Source organism: Fringilla coelebs, assembly GCF_963513975.1.
Source record: "Fringilla coelebs genome assembly, chromosome: 24".
NCBI lineage: Eukaryota > Metazoa > Chordata > Aves > Passeriformes > Fringillidae > Fringilla > Fringilla coelebs.
Genome location: NC_140050.1, coordinates 4,740,652 through 4,763,352, shown reverse-complemented (window position 1 = coordinate 4,763,352; position 22,701 = coordinate 4,740,652). Strand labels below are relative to the sequence as shown.

Below are 22,701 nucleotides of genomic sequence, written 5' to 3'. Positions count from 1 at the left end.
TGGCCATAAAAACACGCACTTTAGGTGATGGAGACTCCCCAGAGATTTGCTGATGAGCCATTTCTTGTCATCCGTTGACAAGGAAGAAATGGCAGTTTTTAAACTTCAGGTTTTAGGGTTAGAAGGAGGAATTTTGCGAGAGGTAGGAGAAGGCAGTAGCAGAGAAACTGAGTCATGCACAAATGAGCACAAATGAGAGTACACAGCAGGTACGCACATGGTAAACTTCATTTGAACTTGTTTACAAAATTGACAAAAAAATATCACCTTGTAAACTTATTCACATTTGTTGGAGCTCACAGAACTGGTTATACTGGCATGCTGAAATAAAGATTGTCAAGCCTCATCTCACCCTGGAGGACACACAAGTGAGTTGACCCCTTACAGCAGCAACAAACTCAGCAAGGAACAAGATTTAAAGCTTGCATTGGGAGGGAATTTCTCCAGCAGTTTTTGTATCACCAGGGAAAGGGCTGGGTCTGATTCCTGATGCTTCCTCAAACAGAGGAGCACCAGCACAGGCAGTTTGGGTGGAATCTGAAAGCTGTGATGAGCTTTGGGTATCACCTCACCCAGTACAGTCAAGGGCCATCAATTGCATCAGAAATGGAAGCAGTGGAGAAAAAGGTGGAATTTATCAAGTAATACTTTGTCATTTCCTGAATTCAAAGGCCTCCAAAGAGCACGGACCCTGTTCCTAAACGGGACCATTCAGGGAAGGAGGGAGGAAGGGCAGGGGGAGAGAAGATGCACAGTACTTTTTTACATAAACAAAACTTAAGCATTTCCAAAATGACCAGCAGCTTAGCCCTCTACCATCAAATCTGAGCTGCAAGACAGGAGCTTTCCCCAGCTCTAAACCACACTGCTCAACCTCAGCAACTGCAGAAGGACAAAATGGAAGTAAACTGAAAATATACTTGGATGCATTTTTTGGTAACCACTTCTGGTTTCACTCTCAGACCTCAGATTTCAGAAATGGAAGCACACAGACATTGTTATTTCTGAGATACCCACACATTTCAGTAACAGTCAGATCATAAATGATGAACAAGAATGACTTTAAAATAAACCAGACTTCATCAGTTGTATTCCAGGGAATGAACCAACACCATGCAGGCCTGGCCAGGAGCACCTTCCTTTGCAAACCAGGGAAGAGTTTCACTCCACCCTCAAAGGCAGGACAGCTCTTGCCAGGGCTCATCTCCAGCACAGATGGGTTAACAGAGTTAACATCACTAAACCCAGGAATATTTTTGGTATAGTGTCCCCTCCCCAACCCCCTGAACAGAAACCCAACAGTGGGGACTGCATCAAACAACACAGCCCCAAATATTAAAGCAATTACAGTTAACAGAAATCCTTCACTTTCTACACCCCAGGCTGCTTCAGAAAGCACTGTAACAAACAGGAATAAAACATTACAAAGATGAAATCTGATCTCTTTAGACTTTGAGGTACATTATCAGCAGTTGGGTTATCAGTCTCCAGAGTTAAAACAGATCCACCCTGTGTGACTGGACAGCACAGCGAGGTTCTTGGAAGACAATCCCGTTCTCCCTGGGGCAGTGTCCAAGGGATTCAGCTCCACCTCCCTGCTCTGAGGGGTCCCTGGTGCCAGGGCTCCCCTGGCTGGGCTGAACTGAGCAGACTCGGGGGGGAAAACGAGTGGAGTGTGTATATAAATAATTCACAAACTGGTTTGTGCAAATTTTTTTTATTTCCACATTTATATCACAACGTGTCCACTTAAAGGACCAAATAGCAAAGTTGCTCCCTTCTGCATCCCAGGAACACAGAAGTCTAGTTACTGTACATTCACTAAGGCTCTTTGTTTTTGCAAATTGCGTTTATGATGGATATCCATAAGGCAAACAATATCTAAAGGAATGGTAACAAGTATATTTCCAGCATACAAACAGGCTTCCTTTTTCCCTCTCACAGTACAGTTACAAACTTGTAGCACCCTCATTACATTTAGATTCTAGAAAAGGTGATTTTTCTTTTTTTTTTTTTTTTTCCTTTTTGTCTTTTTGTTTTTTTTGTCTTTTTGTTTTTTACCTATAAGTTTGCAGGAAGGGAAAAGGAGGAAAAATATTTGGCTGGTGGTGGTGGGATCAAAAAATATCGTTAAACATCTAGTTTTTGCAGCATTTCTCAGAGACTGGATTTAAACTGAAACCAGACTAAAATATGTGGATGCCTATGGAATGTTGAGCTGAAGCTGGTGGCCCAGCCTGCAGTGCAACACCTGCTGTTTAAAACCCAATCTCCGTACCACATGACTCTTAAATAACGCAATCATGTTCAGAGATGTGATAGAAATAAAACTACAGTTTTTGCACATTGTCTCTCGAATACCTCACTGCCAAATAAAAACCCAAATCAAGTCAAATAAATAGATGCATATTTTGTTAAGGTAACTTCCACAATTTTTTCTCTGTACCTGCCTGTAATAAGATTCCGGCATTCAGAAAGTGCTGGAAATCCTCTTCACTTCTTGGGGACTAACACTTTTTATAGCTGGCTCGCTATAGAGTTTTGAACTCAACTGATCAAACCTTCGTATGCCTTCCTTTGCAATTGTTAGTAAACTGGTAGCAGCATTTCACAAAAGGAGAATTTAAAGGAACGAGCTGGAAAGGTCCAGCTCCCTCCCCCCCTCTGCTCGTGGGGCCTGTTTGTCCAGGACAGGAGGCTCTCTCCAGCTGGAAGTGGCATCGTGTCTGCCAGTTCTGCTAACTGCAGGTGTAAAAAGCGTGCTTAGCAGAACTGCTCTCAGTCTAGGCAGACGTAAGGCAGGATGTTCAATCTCCCATCATCCCCATGTGGATCTAAGGATATGCACTGTGTCCAATCATACCAGTTACCCTGTGTGTCATAACAACCGTTCACGCCTGGCCAGTTGTGGTCACGTATTCTGTCGAGGTCATCGCCCGTGACCTCTCTGGTGACCCCAGGCAAGTCTGTAGGTTTGCTGTTAGGAGCTAGAACGTGAGTCTTTCTAGCCTCTTTTCTAGTGCTTTCCTCCTGCTTTAAATACTCAGACATGAAGTAGTGAGCTCCTGGAGTCTGTACTCCTGATGAAGACAGCAAGCTACTCTGTCTGTTTAAATATGACTGAATGATTTCATTTCTGGACAACTCTTTCCAGTTCGTTTGTTCAAAGGGGCTTTGCAGGTTGGGTTTTTGCTCCTGCTTTTCCGTTTCTGTCCTGTGCTGTTCAGTAAGTGCAGGGATTTCTACCTGCAAAGGATCTTTCGGTGTTAAAGGTTTTATCTGTCCTGTCATGGGATCAAAAGTGAGTTTTCTCTCTTTTAACCTCACAGGTTTCACACCCCCTTCTATCACGTGCCCATCCAAGTTGACTGTATAGTCTCTGGGTCGGTACCTTTTCTTCTTTTTGCTATCAGACCCTGAAGCAGCATCATCACTGTCCATTCTGGAAGTGTCCTGTGGGAAGCCCATGTGTGATTCCCCGGGGTGGCCTTTGCAGCCGGGAGCCGTGTGCTGCTGCTGAAGTGTCCCTGCTGTGTGCCTGTGCTGGCCCTCGGGGGCTCCCTGCTGCTCCTGCCAGTGCTGTGCCACCTCGGGGGCCGCCTGAGGAGGGAACTCCAGTCTCTTGGCTGGCATGGGAGGTGTGGATGGTTGCATCAGGGATGGAGGCGGCGACGGCACCGGCGCGGCGTCGGCGAACTGAGACCTTTGAGATGGACTGGGCATCGAATCCTTTGGTGAGTACGTGGTGTGCTGCCGAGCAAAAGTATCATGCCTAACGTTCCTGGGGCTAAAGGAGGAGCAGCGTGGGCTCTTGGGCTGGTGGGGGCCCGTGGCTTCTTCTGATTTATCATGCTGCTGAAGCACTGCAGTCTTTAGTAACGAGGAAGTGCTTGAAGGTTTTACAAGTCCTGGAGAACTGGTGTGAGGTTTTACAGCATTTACTGGGATCTTATTGTGTTTATCGTTTTCACTGAGATCTGTCCTGCTGCTTTCGGGCCCTGCATGTAGGTTTATGTCTACAGGACTAGGAAAATTTTCAGGACTACCTCCAATTCCATTGGTTGGAGGGGGTGAAGAGTTTTGTAATACTTCATGACTAGCTTTGGAGACCTTTGGGGGAGGAGGGCCCTGATGCCCGTCCCTGTGATCACCTTTCCTTTTCCTATTTCCCAGTTTCTCTGTTTTTGGAGAATTGAGTTTCTGGATATCATTCCTGCTTTTCAGTTCGCTGATGGGCTTGGCGCCAGGCACAGCAGGAAGTTGGGAATCTGGTTTGCAGTTGTGGGCACCTCCATTTGCTGATCCTGGCGGGTTGGGCAGCCCCCTTGGCACTGGCTCGTTCTGGGTTACAGGTTCTATCAACTTCTGCCAATTCCTCAGCAATTTCTTGGCACGTTTGGCAAGTTCCTCATTGGATGTCTTCTTCCTCACCTCATTGATAAGCCTCCCGAGTCTGGTTTCCTACAAAGACAGACAAGGTGGTTTACAAACATGCAGCATTCCGAGCAAAATTCTTAAGGAATGGTTCTGCTTTGTAATGCTCACCCCTGAGAAACACCTGTTAAAAACACCAAAGATTTAAGGGCTGAATTGATGTTTTTGGAAAGGATTAGTCCAGTGCTCTGCCACACAACATGAAACTGACTGTAGGTTTCTAGTCACGGCTGTCTTTATTCCCTGGTAAAAGCAGGAGAGCTGGAAAAACCATCAGAAAGGAATTCTTTAATGAGAAACAACCTTTAAGAATAAGGGTGCAGGTTCAGATTCGAGGGGAAATGCAGCACCCAAAGGTGTGTGTTTATCACAAGGGAAGTGAAAGATCTGCAGAGAGAGCCAAGAGAAAAGAATTCCAGGATCTTGGCCTGTTACAGTAATTCATTAACAATAAAAATTTCCATTTGACAAACCTGACTACCAGGTGTGAGTTGTGTCCTACCTTTTTCCTCCACCTCTCTCCTCTCCCTTCACTCCCCAGACTTGTGTAAACGTATGAAAAAGCCATTTAAACAACATTCCCAGGGTGTCCCAAGGTGGTTTCATGAGCGGAAGGAAGTGTTTGATTGTTCCCAAAGCACATTTGAAAACAAAGAACTGTTCCACAAGTCAGATTTCTTAAGAAAAGCACTTCAAAGGAGAACACAGACCAGACTGTGAGAGAAATATGCAACCTGTTGCCATAGATATGTTGAAATACAGGTGGAGTTGTAATTAAGCAACAGTTAAAAGCAAGAACACCGCTAATTTCAATACAAAGAGTGAAAAAGAAATATCTAATTCAGCCACAAAACTTCTCTGGACTGTTTCTATGAGTGGCAGTGAGAGCTCAGCTCTCCCTACACCTGACGAACCACAAATATCAGGCCTTGAAACCTGCTTAACTGCACTTAAGATTAATTTTACAGACCCAGAGCAACTCTATTCCTATTTCAGATTTTAGGTGCTTGGTCACCAAACATCTACAAAGGTGACCAGAAGAGCAGGGTGATATTGCTGAGTGGAACAGAATTAATCAGTGGCAAGTGATGATTAATGTAGTGCCCTGCACAAACAGGAACTGTGCTGCCCAGAATACTGATCTGGGCCCAGAAAGGATCCCTGTGTTCAGCGAAATGTCGGAAACAGCACGAGAGGGACAAAATAATATCTTAATTGTGAATCCTTTGCAATCCATCTATTGTTTCCAGAAAAGCTCTAATGGAAATTAGAAAGGCAGGGAAAAGTCCTTTTATACATATAAAAAAAAGTCATGTTTAGAGGGTGACATACCTCAAGTGCCTCTTTGGTAATGGGATATTTCTCCAGGCTGGAGATCACTTCCAGCACTGCCACCATGTTATGGATCTGCAACAAGGAAGACAAAGTCACTTCATGTTTCATGTACTGGTCTTAGTTAACAAATGTAATTTAAGACCTTCCACTTTATAATTGCTGGAAGCATTAATCACAAACTGCTATCAGACTGTCTGGCTTTAGGGAGCTGATTGTTCAAGGAATAGGGACAAGGACACTTTTACTGACCTAGTTGGAAACTGCAGGAGCTGTAGCAAACACACTCTTATGTAAAACCCAAGGAAACAGTGGCAATAAAACTGCTGTGACTGAGTAACAAAGTTCTGAGACCCCTCTGCAAAGAAAGCATCGATTAACTGTGCCCACCTAACAGAAGCAAGTGCCAAGTGGAGCAGGAGCAGCAGTGGGAAATGTGGAGTTCCATCCTTCAGGGCCCACTGCAGACTGCCCCAAGGCACTCTCTGCAGTTCCATTCCCAGGATCAGCTCCTGCTCTGCACACACGAGTCCCAGGCTGCAGGGCCCTCCTCGGGCCAGGGCTGTGCCCAGCAGGTGTCCCCAGACCATCATCACTCCTTGCTGGGGCTGGACACAGGGAGAAGGAAGTGCACAAACCCAGATGCCCTGAAGAGGTGAGGATCAGGTTCTCTGACCACAGCTGTGCACCTGCACATCCTCAGCACATGTGTGATTTAATGGTTTCCATCAGAAACCACACATGCACGTTTTAGGGGCTTGGTTTAGGGGTAAACAGGGCAGTGCTGGGTTGGACTCATTAATCTTGGAGAGCTTTTCCAACCCAAACCAGTTTATGATCCTACAGAGAGATCTTTGTTTCCATTACCTGATGTTAAGAGAGCTGAAACCTGGAATTTCTAATTCACCTTTGGAGACAGATTTAAAAGATAAGCAAAGGAAAACTTGAATCACAGTCTCATTTATTGCTTAATTGCATTTGTGACTCAACTGGATGTGAAGTGCATGTGAGAAAAATCTCTCAGCAAGAATCTCTGCAGGGATCCTACATCATCCTGAAACCTCATCAGGAGCATCATCATCACCAGGCAGCTCTGCCCTCCCAGCCACACACTTCCCTGCACAAGCCCTGCTCTTAAAAACACTGACTTGTGTGAGAATTGGCTTTTCCAAGTCAGTTCTACCCCTCCACTAAGATCCCACAGGAACACCAGGAGCTGAAGTCTCCTCCCTTCAGAAAACCTTGGGCTCAGACCATGTTTTGTCCATCCCTGCAGAACTGTTTTGTGCTATTTAGGAGTTTTGTGTTATTTAGGAGATACCTGGTCAGTGATGAAACATTTGTCCTGATTTTTTGATTCATTTTTATCAAACTTATGTTTAAAGTCCACGCAGGCTTTGAATGATTCTAACTCCTATAGAGTGTAAAACTAACTCCAGGCCAAAGATGAATTAATTTGTCCTGGTTCTTTCTTCACTCTGCAGATATTTAAAGCCCTACCATGAGGTCAGGCCTGGTAAAACTCTGCTTAACCTTTAGAGCAGCAAGAGCACCTATTCTGACATGTTTTAGTTCTTATTATTTCACTTCAGTGCACTGACTTTCTTCCATGTTCTGACCCTTGCCCTGCCCTCAGAGCCCAGGAAGGACAATTTGCACCACAGTTTAAGCAATACACAACATCAGGGTTGTTTTTTTCACTTTTTAGAACCAGAGCCCTTAGAATAGTTAAAAGCTCAATTCTGGGAGTTTCCAGACAAATATTTTTAAACTTGCAAAACATGATACTCTCCTTCCCAACACATATTTTAGACTGTGAATTACCAGAGTGAAAAAGGCTCTGTTGCACACACAATTATTTTTGCAGTTACTGGTAATCCCCAAATATTCATTATCTTAATGAAGAACTGATGGCAAAAAAAGGGTCACTGGCCTATCAGAAGGTGAAGATGGGGAAAGTGATACATTCATGTGCACACACACCTACAGAAAGGTGAAACTGGTCAGGGAATTTCCAGTCACAGCTGTGCCTTTGTTCAATACCCCCAAGCACAGAGCAGAGGATGCCCCAAATGCCAAACCACCCCAGCAGCACTGACAGGCTGTGATTCCCTCCCTGCTCTGGGGGACACGTGGTGCCAATTAAGGACAGTGAAAGTGGCCTTGCACCCTCAGCTCCTGCTGGAACACAAACCACCCCTTTGGATTCCTCACACATTTGTAACCAATTGAGAACGCGCTGTCACGGAGCAACTGCTGAGCAGAGCACGAACATCTCACACCCCAGACAACTGCCAGCAGCTCCTCTCATTTTCTCTTTTTTTTTTTTTGACCTGTAGGGAAGCTTAATTCTTTGAAAATAAATACATAAAATGTTCAAGCACGTTCAACAACTTGTCCTCCCTTCCCCTCGTGTAGTTTTCTCAGAATGTTTTATCCAAAGTGCCATACAGAGAAGTTTATAGGAAAAATCATATTTGCCTATTTTAAAATAGCACAGATTATGAAATTTCTTGTAGTGCAGTTAAACACAGTGATGGAAACGAGGACCTCCCAAAACACCTCAAGTATCACCTGTTCACTTCAGAGATAACAGCAGCACACCCATCCTGCACACCAATACCTTCACCTTAAACCAACTGTTAAATAAAATTAATGCATTGTCACATAACCAACCTGACAATAATGTTACCAAACCTGCCAGGACACCACCCTGCTTTGAGCAGCACCAGAAATGATCATTTATTATCACAAAGGGCTACTGAAGATGCTTATTGGGAACAGAACAGACAGGTAAAGTGCCATGGAGCAGAGCAGCACAGGGAATTCAGCAGCCCCACTCCCTGTGGACACTGAGCTGTAACTGCCCAGGTCAGCAACTCAGGAATTTGCATTTTAGTTTCTACATGCCTTTGTCTGCTCCCACTGCAACCCCATAGCACCCCCCCAAAACAACTTCCAGGAACCCCATTTAGGAGCTTGCAGCAAACAGCTCAAAATAATTGATAAGTAATTGATAAGGTGTTCCAAATTCTCCCATGCTGAGAGCACTGACTGGCACACACACTAATTCACTCCAAAGTTTACTGGAGAACATCTGCTTTGAGTCATCCACGATAATCCTTTCCAGCCAACCCTAATGACAGCCACAGAAAACAAATCTTATTTATTCCATGCAAGGCTCCTTAAGTCATCCAGCCATTCAGCCATACTCTGGAGCTTACTATTGCTGAGATATTTTCCAAGCTAAGCACTGAATGCTTTTACTCCAGCCTCAGACAAAAGCAGGAGTTTCTGAACTCTCAGGAAAAGATCAAGAAGCTTAATTTTCTTTTCTTAACTGCCATCTTAATCTTATTTCAGCATTTATAAACCAGGACTAAGTCAGTGACTAATTTCAGGGTGTTACATGGCAGTTCAAAGGGGCTTTGGGGAAGGCTGAGGTACAGCTGTCCCCTCCCAGCTCCATTTCCACCAGGAAATCTGAAAGCAGCAGCAAGCTCAGCACCCATACAAGCTCCCCCACCACCTCCAGATGCTGGGATGTGTTTTCTGAGCACACTCCATGGGATGCTTTGATTCCTTTCCTTCGTTTACACACCAGCCCAGAGCCCAAAAGCAACGTGAGCACCCCCAGAACACCTTCCTGTCCTCCTGGGGACTGCCTGGACACACAGCACAACCTGCACTCTCTCACTGCAGCCTGAAAAACAAACATTACAGAAACTTTCTATTGCAGACACTCAGATAAAGCAATGATTTTCTTTTTTTAATATTTCACAGGGATGTTCTCAAAGATCTTTGCATGCCTGACTAGACTGTGATAAATGACAAACCAGCTCTGAGTTACCTGGAGGAGGAGCAGCTCTTTCTGTGCAACATGGAAAACTCAATGCACAATTCCAAAAGAACCTTGCTCATGCAGATTCCTGCCATTCAGGTAGAAAGGCTCTTTTCAACCACAAAGTTCAGGTACCAGGGCTAAAAGGCATCATTTAATACAGTAACATCATCCTCCTGGGTCACATTAATGCCTTCACCAGTTTCTAAGGGATACTTAAACTTGGCTTGGAGCTGCCCATCACTGACAATCCTTTAAAACCAAATTGTAACACCACCATCCTCCTGAAATCACAGCTTCCACCAATCCCAGCCTGACTCCACCATGAGCATGGTGAACAGAGCCCACAGGTATCACAACACACTGCTTTGGAGAGAATGGATTTGCCATCATACTTAACTGCTTCATCAGAATATCCATAAATACTCCAAATTTTTATGGTTTCAGAGAAAGTTCTGCAACACTGTCCCACCTGTAGCACCAAAGCAGTGTGACAGAAGCAAGCAGAGAAGTGGAGACACTGTGGGAGACTGAAAAGGCCTTTCTTCTTCCTACAAACACAAATCCAGGTGTCCATTGCCAAGCTGGAGGTTGCTGGTGGCAGTAGGGTCCAGACAGAAGTTCACAGGAGCATTTTTTGTCTTCCCCCTGCTCCAGGGCTGTGTATCTCCTCAGGGAGTGCAGGAAAATATTCAAGAAAATTCCAGGTTGAAGGTGAATATTGCTGGAGAGGCCAGGGAGGCAGAGCTGATTCCCAGGAGGTGCAGTGCCTGCTCCAGGGGTGATGGCATGGCTGGTGTTCCTTCTTTCAGTGTCACCTGCAGCCCAACAGCAGCTCCTGCCAGACCAGGGTCCCCCTCAGTGTCACACCTTGCCCCAACACTGCTTTTGTACAAAAGCTACTTCACTGCACAATAATCTAAAATTTGGAATAAGAAGTGAGGAGAGAAAAGTTGCTATTCACAGGAGGCTTTATTTAAATGTGACAACAGCAATACAGCAGTGCAGAGTTTATTTAGCACTTTGTGTAGGAACTATGAGACACCAGACACTGATCATACACACCACCAACAGCAAATTGTCATGTCATTTGTTCAAAGGTACAGACCAAACACACCAAGTTAGAATTCAGGTTACAACCTGCTGGTATTTAGTTCAGTTCCCTTGCAGCTGATCTATTAACAGTTCCCCCCAGCCCCAGTGTGACATGATGTTGTCTAAAGATAGGGAACATGAGATACTATTCACAGACACAACATACCAAAAAGATGACCATGCACTACTTTGCTCACATTATTGAAAATGTCTGAAAGTCAGTTTGCCAAGCAAAGGTCCAACATTAACCAGTACACAAAAAATATTCTTAAAAGTGGGGGCCAGTTTTCTTATAGTATTTGGTAAAACACATCTTTAAATATGAAGGAATCAATTATTTGGGTAGAAAGTCATTCACTGGGAGAATCTTCTATGACAGAGAAATTCATGCTTTGAAAAATGATCAGAAATTTGTGCTGCACAACAAGGGGTAGAAGAAATGCTCCTTGAATACCAAGAAGAGTCCAAAGAGTGACAGGCACAGGAAGCATTACCCAGATTTAAAACTCCCAGGTCTACTTCACAGAGTCACACCAATCTGCATATATTTTATTTGTACTTGGGCTTCATTTAATGGCAAAGTAACATCCTCCTGTGTATGCTTTACAAAGGCAGGATCAGCAAATGAGAGTAAGGTCAGATTCCAATACAATTCTGCAGTGTGAAGGAACCAGTGGACCTGAAATATTTCCCCTGCTCTCTCCTGACAGTGCCCACACACATCCCTGAGCTGGGCAGACACCACAGCAGCCAAGAGAACGAGGGGAGCTTGCCAGCACAAAGCCCAGTTTGCCCTGGCACTCACAAAAGGCCTCCAGACACAAATCCCCAGCAGCTGGGAGTGCCACGAAGGCTCCAGCTCTGCTCTGCATGGCCCATGCCCAGGGAGGCACCCAGGAACAAACTCCAGGCTGGGCCAAGGCAGGGGAAACCACCCAACAAGAGGAGCATCCACTGGAGGAGGATGGTACAAGAGGCAGTAAAACACAGACTGTGAAGACAAGGCACAGCCCCAGCTCCCTGTGCTACAGGAAAAAAGGTCTTTAAGGCAAACAGAAAACAACAGTGAAACACTTTTCTCCATTCATGTTTATTAGCCAGGAACTGAAAGACATTTTTGTTACTACAGAGAGAAATACATGTTGACTTCAACAGTTACTAAACATTTTGTATAACACCATAGGAATAGTGCCTGCAGTGCCAACCCTGAGCTGCAGATTTACAAAGATTCACTGCAATATGCAGCCCCCTCCAACTTCTTTTTCCACACTCCACAACAAACCCACCACACCAGACTGTGCAGCTGGACAAATAAAAATGAATTAGTCTGATTTTAAAGAGCCCAGTAGCCAAAGAGGCGACATGAAATACCATTCAATTGGTAAAAACTCCTGCTGAAGGAACAGAGCAAGAAGCAGGGAGCACAACCCCAGGCAGCCACTGCCACTCCTGGTGGGATCCACCACAGCACACTGCAAGCAAGATCATTTAGTGCTGTTTTCCAAGCTGTAAGGAATGGCAGAGGAATCAAATTCAGCTGGAATTACACCTTCATCTCAAGCTGCACCAGTGCAAGAAGAACATATGCCAAGAGGAGGTCAGAGGACAGCAGGATAACCATGTTTTGAAAATATGGTTAATAACATAAAGTTGAAGTTTTCATTGAAAAAATAGGAAAGAGACACATGAAGCTTGAAATAAGCCTTCCTATGCCTCATTAGTCATAATAAAGAAATGTTAATCAACTGTTTTTATGCTCACTGGCCTAATTTGCAACAAGATAAATACTGATTGCATATAGAAATAACCAGTGAGCTACCAGGGCACTCAAATAATCTCTCCACAGTCTCCTGAGCCACAATGGAGGTTTAAGAACAGAGTAGACAAGTCCAGAAGGAGCTGTTCCATGAAGGTGATGGACCACATGAAGTCCCTTCCAGCCATGCCCCTCCACCTGGGGAACAGACACTGAACTAGAAGGAGCACAAACACATCACACCCTTCCCATCTACTCCAAACTAGACTCAGAGCAGCAATTCAGAACTGTCCTCTCAAAAAGATCCATACAGGTAACTCTAGAAAACAGCTTGTTTTGTAAAAGACCTAAAATTTCAACACTTGCAGCCTCACTGCCCAGCACTGTGCTCCATGTGATCCCCACAATCTCAAATGCCCAAAGTTTCTCTCCCCACTCAGGCTCTGTCACTATTTCAGCCACCTCACACTCACCCTCAAACCCCTCCATCCCTGCACTGGTGCTAAGCACATCCAACTGTGATACACTTTCCTTGTCTATAGGATAATCATTTCTCCTCCTCTTCCTCCTGTACAGAAACTTCAACCAGACAAATCTTAGTAGTTACTATTTATTATAAGCCATGAACTGAAGTCAAAAATTATTGCTTCAAAATTTAGAGAGCCATAAAATGAGGTTGCTGTGCAAGCAAAGTCACGGGGACAACTGGTCCTACTTCAACAAGACAGAAATGCAGTTGGATGATTATTCAGGCAGAATAATACAGAATATCCAGAAAATCCAGCCTTAAAATGTGCCCCTTGTGATTCATCTTGGGGCTTTCTGTTAAAGGAACTCACTGCTGGTACCTCCCTGGGGTAAGGTAAGAGCACAGTGAGGTACCACAGGATCCCTCAGAGCATCACTTGGACAGAACCATTCTGTGAGCACCTGCTCCATCTTCATCCACTCCACACAGCTGGTGAGCATTTAAAATCATGTCATGTGCATTTAAGGAGTTGATAATAAGGGGTCCAGAGCTTTGTGAAGTTCTTAAACATTATTTTGGCCATTCCTTGAAGTACCTACCCAGAGCTGTTAACAGAGAGCAGTTTATATCTGAGTGCAATTCAGAAAGGCCCTACTAATGTCCCCACAAGACAGAATTTTCACTCTTTTTTAAAAAGTAAAACCATTTATCACCATCCCAGTGTACTTTAAATGCTGCAGGCCAACTTTTCTCAAATTTCTAGGGAAGTTTCTCAGCTGATTACTTAAATGATAGAGAAGGCTGAGGTGAATACAATGCTGAATTCTTTGTGGAATATATTAATTCATCACACTGAAGTGCAAGATGCTCATGTGACAGCTCATGAGAGTTTAGGCAGGGTGTGTTTGTTCATAAAACCTGAGAAAAATAGTGTTACAAACTGGGAAAGTTTGTGGAGAAGTCACTGTATCCTTTCAACAACTGTTACCAATAGTGAATTCTTGTCAGCACACACCATAAACAAGTTTTATGGATATGGAAAAAAAAAATTGAAATCAATTTACACATCTCCTAGACTTACTGCTCTCCAAATTCTAGATTAAACACTGCTGCCAGTCAGCCATTTCCAAATACCTGTATTCTCTGAGGGCTGTGTCACCTCAGGACAATGTCACCTGTCAGGAAAGCAAAGCCCCCCAGTAATCCCTGGAGAATGTTTGGCCATTCCAGCCAGTGGCACAATCCTTAGCAGCTCCTTGGAAACAAAATGCCTTCTCTACCTTTGGCTGGGAAAAAAAGGAAGGTGGGCATGGAGCCTTCCCAGCTCAGGGTTTGTAAAAGCAGCTCCACTCCAGCCAACTGCCCTGTGTGGTCATGGCAGGAGCAAGGAACCCAGGACTCAGCAGCATTTTTTCAATATTTAAACACAGAACGTGGAATTGTGGAATCCCAGACTGGTTTGGGTTGGAAAGGACCTTAAACCCCACCTCATTCCACCCCCTGCCACGGGCAGGAACACCTTCCTCTATCCCAGGCTGGTCCAACCTGGCCTTGAACACTTCCAGGGATGGGGCAGAACATTCATGAAGCTCCTGCTTATTTCTAACCTAGTGGCAAAAAACTTTTCCATTTCCAGTTCAGAAAGCCTCAGTGAGCCTTAAGCCCCTTGGCAGCCTGTCTTGAAAAGTCCAGCAAAGAGAATAAGAAGTCAGAACCCCAAAGCTCCTACTGTGACAGACAAACTCCTGCCCACAATACAAGGGACACTGAGTTTTCCAGGCTCCTGAGCAGTGTGCTCAGCCCATGAGCTGCAGGCACCCACCTTCACAAAGAAATCTGAAACATCATCCCTGGCATCTTCTCCTCCACCTCACCGTGCCCAACTCTATTCAAGAATCAACTGTGGTTTCTCCAAGGATTAAATACAATACTGAAATAATATTTTTTCCTGGAACTTTCAGGATGACAAGTTATATAGAGATATTCCCTGTCCTCTCCTGCTGCAGTTAATTTACAGAGCATGAGAATTGTTATGTACTGACCTGCTCAGAAAGTGATGGCTTGAGTTACATTTGTAGATGTGCTGTAAATTTGTTCACCAAAGACAATTTATGACTGTGCATCACCACCTGGAAAAAACACCATGTTCCTCTACCTTCCAGAGCTCTACACTCCTTAAAAAAAATAAAAATCAAACCCTCCAGACCTGTACTATAACTGTGATACTCTGCAAGCTGATCCTGCATGGAAACTATGTGAGAAAGCAGCTCACAGAAGCACTGGCTGTCACTCTGAGACAAGACTTCCACCTCTGCAGTCGTCTCCACAGCTCCAAGTTTGAAAACACGCCCAGCCGAGCGTGTCCCTGAATCCCTTGGATGCAGGATCCCTCCTCCCCAGCTGCTGGGTTAGAAACCACTCTGTTCACTAAAACAGAGCTAATTATGTTTTACTTCCAGTGACTCCTCAGCAGAAATTGCTACCACTGACTGTTTGGACATGCTGCAAATTGTACACTTTGATATTAACAATCGCACTCGGGCACGCACGGCTGCCCTGTGAAAGCCGTGCCCCTGAAAACACCAATTCTCTGCTGAGTTTTAGCAGATTGCACCTCAAATTAAAGCAATTTGCTGGCACTTAAATATTATTCCAAACACCAAAAGCATGAATTACCCTCAGAAAGAGTAATTTAGCTGTTAGAACACTGAATAAACAAACCTACATTTACATTAAATTGAATATGAGGTACTTACTTACCTTTACCTTAAATTATTTCTTTAAAGACCAAGTATAAAAGTGGGGCCACATCCAACCTCATTATACAGACCTAAGGAGTATATTTGGTGTTATCACCAAGCACATAACTGGTGAGAAGAGATAGCAGCAAAATGTTATCAGCCAAAACAGACATGTTTTTATGTAAAAAAACTAGAGTGACATTAATTTTAACTCCAAGCCTAATGTATTGGAGTAACTATGCCTTAAAAGCAGTGAATCTTGACTAACATCAAAATTCTGCAGCAGGCAGAATCAATTCCTCCTTCCCCTCTCCTGAAACTTTTGTGGTTCATGAAAAAAAAAGAAACATTAATTGTCACCTGCAGCAGCTTCTTGAAGAAACTGGGAAAGGATCTCTCAGGGAGAGAAAGCTTCAGCTGCAGTGGAGCTACTTTGATCAGGAGCCAAAGGTGCCAGGATGACAGTGCTGTTGTGTCATATGGCCACAGCAAAACCCCAAAAAGAGGCAAAAACACACACACCTCACCACCCCTACACTGGGCTCACCCCCAACTTACCAGGCAAAACCCCCCAAAAAGACAAACTGGAATTCCCAGCCCAGCTTCAGACTTCTGAAACACAGCCTAAGCTGAAAGTCCTCCTATTTCCTAAGGCACAGGTTGGGTCCCTCTCCACGTGGGAGCTTTGGAGTGTTTTCCCTCTGGCCCCTGCTGGTGCCCTGGCAGCAGGAGCTGATCCAGCTGGATCCCATGCCCATCCCATCCAGCTCCAGCCCTGCCAGGATGGGCTGCTCAGCTCCCTGCTCTCCTGGCTTCAAGGTGTGCCAAGGTGCACTCAAACAGCCTCACACAGGGTCCAGAACATCCCCAATTGGAGAAACTTGGGAAGCACCAGCCAGGGGTCCTCTGCTGCCTGGGAAGTTTGTTCCAGCACATCTCTCCTGGAAGGACCCTCACCAGCTGTCTGTTCCAAGCTGTGGCTCCTGGTGACTGCCAGAGATTATTCCCCATATTTATAGTACCTACAAAAAGTTGGTTCTTCCATTGAGGAGCTGTTTCATGGCTACACCAATAAAAATGTGTTCATGAGTTCTTTCCCTGCAGCCTCTGAGCATTCAGAGTGTTTGTTTCCCACCAAGGACCCACGTGCAGATGGGTTCCTGCTGCAAAGTTTTATCATTTGGATTTAAAAATCTCTTTAATGATCCCCTGTGATGAGCCAGTCAGACAATGTGAGGGGCTCAAGCTGCTCTAGGATAGCCTGAGCTGCCACCACCCCACTGTCACCTCTCCTTGGCACACAGCTCCCCCTCTCTGAGCCCAGGAGGAGCTGGGGCATGGAAAGGGGTCCCTGAGGATCCCCTGTTCAGGTAGGGTTTGGCCAGGTGAGTTCCTTGGTTGGGTCAGGACAAGGGAGGGAACAAGAACAGCTGGAGGTGGGGACATGACTCCAGCAGCTCTCCCAGCTCCACTGGCAGCTTCAGCTCCTGTAACACAGGGGTTCAAGCCAAGTCAATCCAATTTTTGATCATTTGGAGCACTGTCCACACAGCCTTTAGTGGAAGGTGATGGTTTAATCTTGAGTTGCAGAGCCCACTCATGATTTACAACTCAGGAGCATCCTCCTGGCTGGCTGTGAAGATGTTTCCCAGTTATTCCTGGACACATTCAGAGCCCTCTATTGCTGCATGCCCAAAAACACAGGATAATTCCAGACATCAGTGAGCCACACACAAGTGACAGCAACAAAAAAAGGCTCTGCAAGTGAAACTTGACCATAAGGCAGCCACTGTCACCTCAAAAAACCCAGACAGGCGTGGTGAACTTTTCCAGGTGACAACACCTCCTTCCTGCCAGGTCCCAAGGCAGCAGGGAAGCACCCAGGAAGGAGCAACATTCCACTCCTTATGGACTCACACACTGGGCTGGGTTGGAAGGGACCTTAAAGCCCATCCCATTCATTCCCCTCCCACACCTTCCACTGTCCCAGGTTGCCCCAAGCCCTGTCCAACCTGACCTTGGGCATTTCCAGGGATCCAGGGCTTCCCCACCCTCATAGGATGCTGTTCTTTTCTGCTTCCAAACTCATTTAAACACTTTAAGACCCCGTTCTGCTGCCAAAACTATTTGTGATGCACCAGAAGTTTTATCAAATAATTGAGCTACATCAAAAACTACCTGGGAAAAGATCCATATATTGCCTTTTTTCTTCTTTAAGTCCTGATCAATTCCTCGGTTCAGTTCACCACACCATCCTGTACACATAAAATGGGTGTGTGTAGCAGGAATAAGAAGTGGGTGTTATTTAAATTGTCACTGCTGCCGAAACAAACACTCAAATTAGAGCTTCAGAGCAAATGACTACTGCCATCATCACTGCAACCTGGGGAGTTTCAAGGAATTAACAACTGAAAATCAGTCTGGCATTCCCCTTGCTTTGACCCAACAATTTAAACTCTCTGATATCTCTGTTCACTCAGATTTTGTCTTAGCAGCCTCAAAGTTCAGAATGGTCTCACTGCTACAAGGGGCACTGTACAAATTAGAAGTTTTTAAACCTCCAGCCTTCCAACCCCTCTCAAGAAGTGACAGCCTGCACTGCCACTAAACCAAATAAGCTGTTTCAGAAAGAAGGGGACAAGCAATATTCAAACCAACTGCACACTGCACCACCACCCCCACACAGTGAATTCAAGTGAATCCAAGTGTTTGTAATAAGGAGGACTAAGAAACACAGGCCTCATTTAAAGTTATTATTAAAAACCTGAATGCAATGGGACTCTCTCCATCAGGCCCAAATCTTTATCTGAAATTAAAGCTTGACATGATAACAACACTTTAGACTTTGCACATTAAGGAAAGCTCCCCAACCCCCTGCGTTTTGTCACACACCTGGAACAACCTGCTGCCTTCCTGCACAAAATGTGAGACTCCAAACAAGATGAGCTGCAAGTGAGGAAAGGGACAAAGAGGGCAAGAGGTACAACAGGTTCTCTGCACCTCCCTCAAAACTGCTAAGCTCATTAGGGCTCACAGAAAAGGATAAAGCTCAAGCAAGAGCCATTCCTAGTCTACTTTCGCCCACACGTAACACTTGCTGCATCCAAAGAAATCACTGGGACCCTCAGGAAGTGAAGCACCAGCTTCCCCTGCTTTCTGTATTTATATTATTACAGCAGTGCCCTGCACCTTCTTAAGACACTACTGGAAAGCACCTGTACTGGTGAGGGGGGTTTTGCCTCCAGCACCTTGGTAAAACAACCAACATCTGGAACCATGCAACTTGTGCCAGCTGGGAGATCAGCCCATGCCAATGCACCACCCAACATATTCCAACACACAGGCTAATTAATTATTAATAATTCAGGCCATGGACCACTCCTGAATGTCTGCAGCAAGCCCAGCTGAGTTAGAGCCAAGCCCAAGCTCACAGGGAGCACACAATGCAGGCTGTTACTCAAACCAAAGCTGGGTTTGTGTCACAGAGGGGTACTAATGGCAAATAATGAAGTTATTATCTAATATTTAAAAACAGGAACAGATTGCTACATATTCAGCATGAGGAACCATTTAATTGCAAGCACAATTCTAGCAGCTGGCTGGAAACGAAAGGCTTGTCCACAGAGCAAAAACCAACATTTCTCATTACTCCTGACATCAGAGAATAAACTCCCCCAGGAGCACAGAGCATGAGTTATCAAGGCAAAGGTGTTCTGAAGGGGTGGCTTCTCAGCCTTGTTCCCACCAGAATGAAGGAACATCTCCCCTGTCAGACCTCACAGAACAGAACTCCTGCTCTCCTCCACCTCCTGCTATGTTCCCACAGAAGCCTTGGAAGGAAAGTGATGCTGGTACTCAGTGCTTAGGTCATGGAGCAGAAGTGGTTTGCCCATATGTTTCCTCGAGGAGAAAAGGCTGAATAAATGAAGACACAATACCAGACATCCCGGGTGGCTTCTAGGATGATGTAAGTTCTTTTAAAAATAGCTTATTTCTTATAGGTCTCCTTTGAAATAGTTCAGAATTTACACAGGTAACCTCTAAGTGTGAGAAACTAAGTTATAAATATATTCTGCAGCAATTATTAGAGGAGGTTCAAGTGCTAAACATGTGTAAATTCAATATTGCTCCCGAGTCAGCAGGGCTTTATGGAGCAGCTGGAGATGAACAATCAGCACAGGAGATGATTTCCTGAGGCCAGCAGGTTCTGCAAGCTTGGGGAAACCATTATTTTGACCAGTTCAACCCAACAGAGGTAGAGAAACTTATGTCCTATTTTTTTTTTTTCACTTAAGGCATGACCTGTGAGTTGACCACCAAGATCCAACTAACCACTCAGGAATAAATATCCACAATGGCAGCTTGTGTTAGGGGATGTGTTAGGGAATTTAAGTGAAGCTTAAAATTTACAGACCCTACAGTAAAACACCATGAAGAACCAAGCATCTCCCCCTTCCTCAGCCTCATGGAACTGGACTAGTTTTGCCCACTATTGGTGCAGCTTTCAGCCTCTCCAGAAACACACACAGCAACTACACTGAAAAGCTTGAATCAACTCTAGGCCTCAAAGCTTGACCTTCTTGGTAAATGAGGAAGTCAGTGACAACAATGTCTCCTGTAGGTTTGAACACAACTAATTCCATCAGGAGAAGATTCTAAGAGCCAGCAGAAAGTAGCTGGAGCTTTCCCTGCAGGCACAGCAGCTCATGGCTGCACTGACTCTTCCCAGGAGGAAAACAGCAGACCAGCTTCTTGTACTCTCATTATGGTGCCCAAGCGTGATTAAACTCAAAATCTGCTTTTTAAGCACGTTTAAAATATAAGTTTTTCTTCCCTCATTGCCAGTGACATGCCAGGTAGTGAACAATCAACACCACCACATATTCCATGTGCTTTGGAGCCAAGAGCCTGAGCTCTCAGCCTGTACAACGAACCTCAGCTACACCACCTCTGCTCTCCTCCAAGAAAAGGTTAAACTGGAAGACAGACCCTGCCTACAGGCACTTTGGAACAATGGGCTGATTTTTCTGCCACCAATTATTGCCCTGGATAAGTATCAAGTATGTAGAATTATAATTTAACATACATCACTCCTAAACTTAAGGGGCTACTGACCTGTTGGGAGCAGGGAGCTGCCTGGTTATTTTGGGTCCTCTCACAACAGCATCCTGAAACATCAGCGTGTGGAGAAAGGGAAGAGTATCCATCACAAAATTGACTTCCTGGCTGCTTAGCTCTGCACAGCCACAGTGTCTGACAAAGTAACACCAGAATTAGGGTAACCACTGCAGCTGACAGTTCTGAAGTCAAAAGACACCACAGATCTGCTAGAATTTTATTAAAGTAGGTTGGCACTCAGTCTCATATAGAGTGAAAAACCTGCAGCTGCAGAAAGAGAGCTCAGAGCAAACAGGATTCATGAAGTGCACTGACTGACATTTCAGCAAGATCCACGTTAAAGTACTGCAAACTCAGACAACGCTGACATTTAACAGCCCACAATTACCACCACGATTTGTTACTGTTACTCCAACGTGTAACACTGCAGCTCCCCACAGATGCCCATCCCAGGGGGTTCTACAGAACCTACAAGGCCAGAGTGATTGTTCTTCAGTCCCAATGACACAGGCAGGCTGCTCCGGGAGGGGTTCCAAATGACAATAACTTTATTAGCTACTTCAGCACTTTGAGGAAGGTCTATCACAAAATAGCACTTGTTCAGACAGGAGCAGGTACGACTTTAATGGAACCAAAGCACCGTTTCACACACCCCAGCCCCTAAAATAACACACACACATTCAGCCTGATGGACCAGAGGCTGCCCCCACAAACTGCAGATGGCCAAGACAGACCCACCTTGGCATCCTGCGGTGGTGACTGTTGATCTAAGACTCAAAAATTCGACAGATTGAGGGCCCTGCAGTCCTCTCACAGCAATAAACACCTAAGAGGAGAACTGCTAGGATGAGCCAAAAAACCCTTAAAAGGAGCAAATGATCCTTTGGATATCCGCCACTTAAGGCCACTTACAGGTAAAATACACGCTGACTTCTGTGCTTACACCACATCCCAGAAGGAGCCCATAAGCTCATTACGGCGCTGCAGGAAGGGATAAAAGCGAAGACCGAGGCTGCTCGGTGCTGGAGCAGCTCCAGAGCTCCGCAGCCACAGCCGGAGCCCTCCCGGCGTCCCCGCAGCCCGGGGTGCCCCCGGCCGCGGCGGGAGCGGCCGCTGGGCCCGAGGAACAGGTGGGCGCCCCGGAAGGTCCCGGCGAGCGGCGGCGGGGCCGGCCCAGAGCCCCCTGCAGGCCGCGCCCGAGCCGCGGCCTGGCGTGGGGAGGCGGCCGGGCCGCCCGCCGCATGGCCGGGCAGCACCGGCCGGGCCCGGGGCGCCGAGCGGCGGCGGGGCGGGGGCGGCCGCGGCCCCGGGCGGGCGGGGAGCGGCCTCCGGAGCCCCCAGCGGGGCGGCCCTGCGCTCCCGGCCCGGGGGGGCGCGGGCGGGAGGCGCCGCCGGCTGCGGGACCCCGGACGGACGGCGCGCCGGGAGCTCCGCGCTACCGCCCGCAGCGGAGGCTCCGGTGCGGCCGGGGCGGCCCCGGCGGGAGCCCCGGAGGCCCCGGGAGGGGGAGAAAGGCGTCGCGGCGGGAGCGCCGGGCGGGGGTCGGCCCGGAGCGGCGGGGGCCCGCGGGGCCCGTACTCACGTTGCTCTGCGGGTCGATGGCCTGCAGCAGCCGGTCCCTGATCTGCTGCGGGGACGGGGCCGGAGCCGCTGTCATTGCCTGGGCGAAGCGGGGCGGCTGCGGCTGCGGCCGGGGCGGGCGGGCGGCGGGGCCGGGCCGGGCCGGGGCGGCGGCGGCGGCGGCTCCTCACTCGCCGGCGGCGGCGGCCTCGGGGAGCCGGAGGAGCATGTTCGCTCCCCGCGGGGCGGGGGCGGCGCGGGGGGCCGGGGGGAGCGGGCGAGCCCAGCGCTCCGCTCCGCTCCGCTCCGCTCGGGCCGAACGCGGGGCGCGCTGGGGGCAGGGCCGGCGCCGCGC

General features: G+C 46.6%; 1 protein-coding gene across 1 annotated transcript; it reads right to left on the bottom strand.

The window, feature by feature from the left end:
- Window positions 1–246: 246 nt before the first annotated feature.
- MED26 (mediator complex subunit 26) lies at window positions 247–22,625 on the bottom strand. Its single transcript, XM_084220898.1, has 3 exons — window positions 22,369–22,625; window positions 5,767–5,841; window positions 247–4,461 (listed from the first exon to the last, which is right to left on the bottom strand). The coding sequence occupies exons 1-3, from the start codon at window positions 22,441–22,443 to the stop codon at window positions 2,779–2,781; spliced, it is 1,833 nt and encodes a 610-aa protein (XP_084077024.1). The 5' UTR covers window positions 22,444–22,625; the 3' UTR covers window positions 247–2,778.
- Between the last annotated feature and the right edge of the window lie 76 nt (window positions 22,626–22,701).

Excerpts from the sequence above, each read along its gene's own strand:
- MED26 (XM_084220898.1), bottom strand. The coding sequence starts at position 22,443 with ATGACAGCGGCTCCGGCCCCGTCCCCGCAGCAGATCAGGGACCGGCTG. Across the intron at positions 5,842-22,368 it reads CCATCGACCCGCAGAGCAAC|ATCCATAACATGGTGGCAGT; the intron begins GTGAGTACGGGC and ends TCCTTGTTGCAG. Across the intron at positions 4,462-5,766 it reads TTACCAAAGAGGCACTTGAG|GAAACCAGACTCGGGAGGCT; the intron begins GTATGTCACCCT and ends CTGTCTTTGTAG.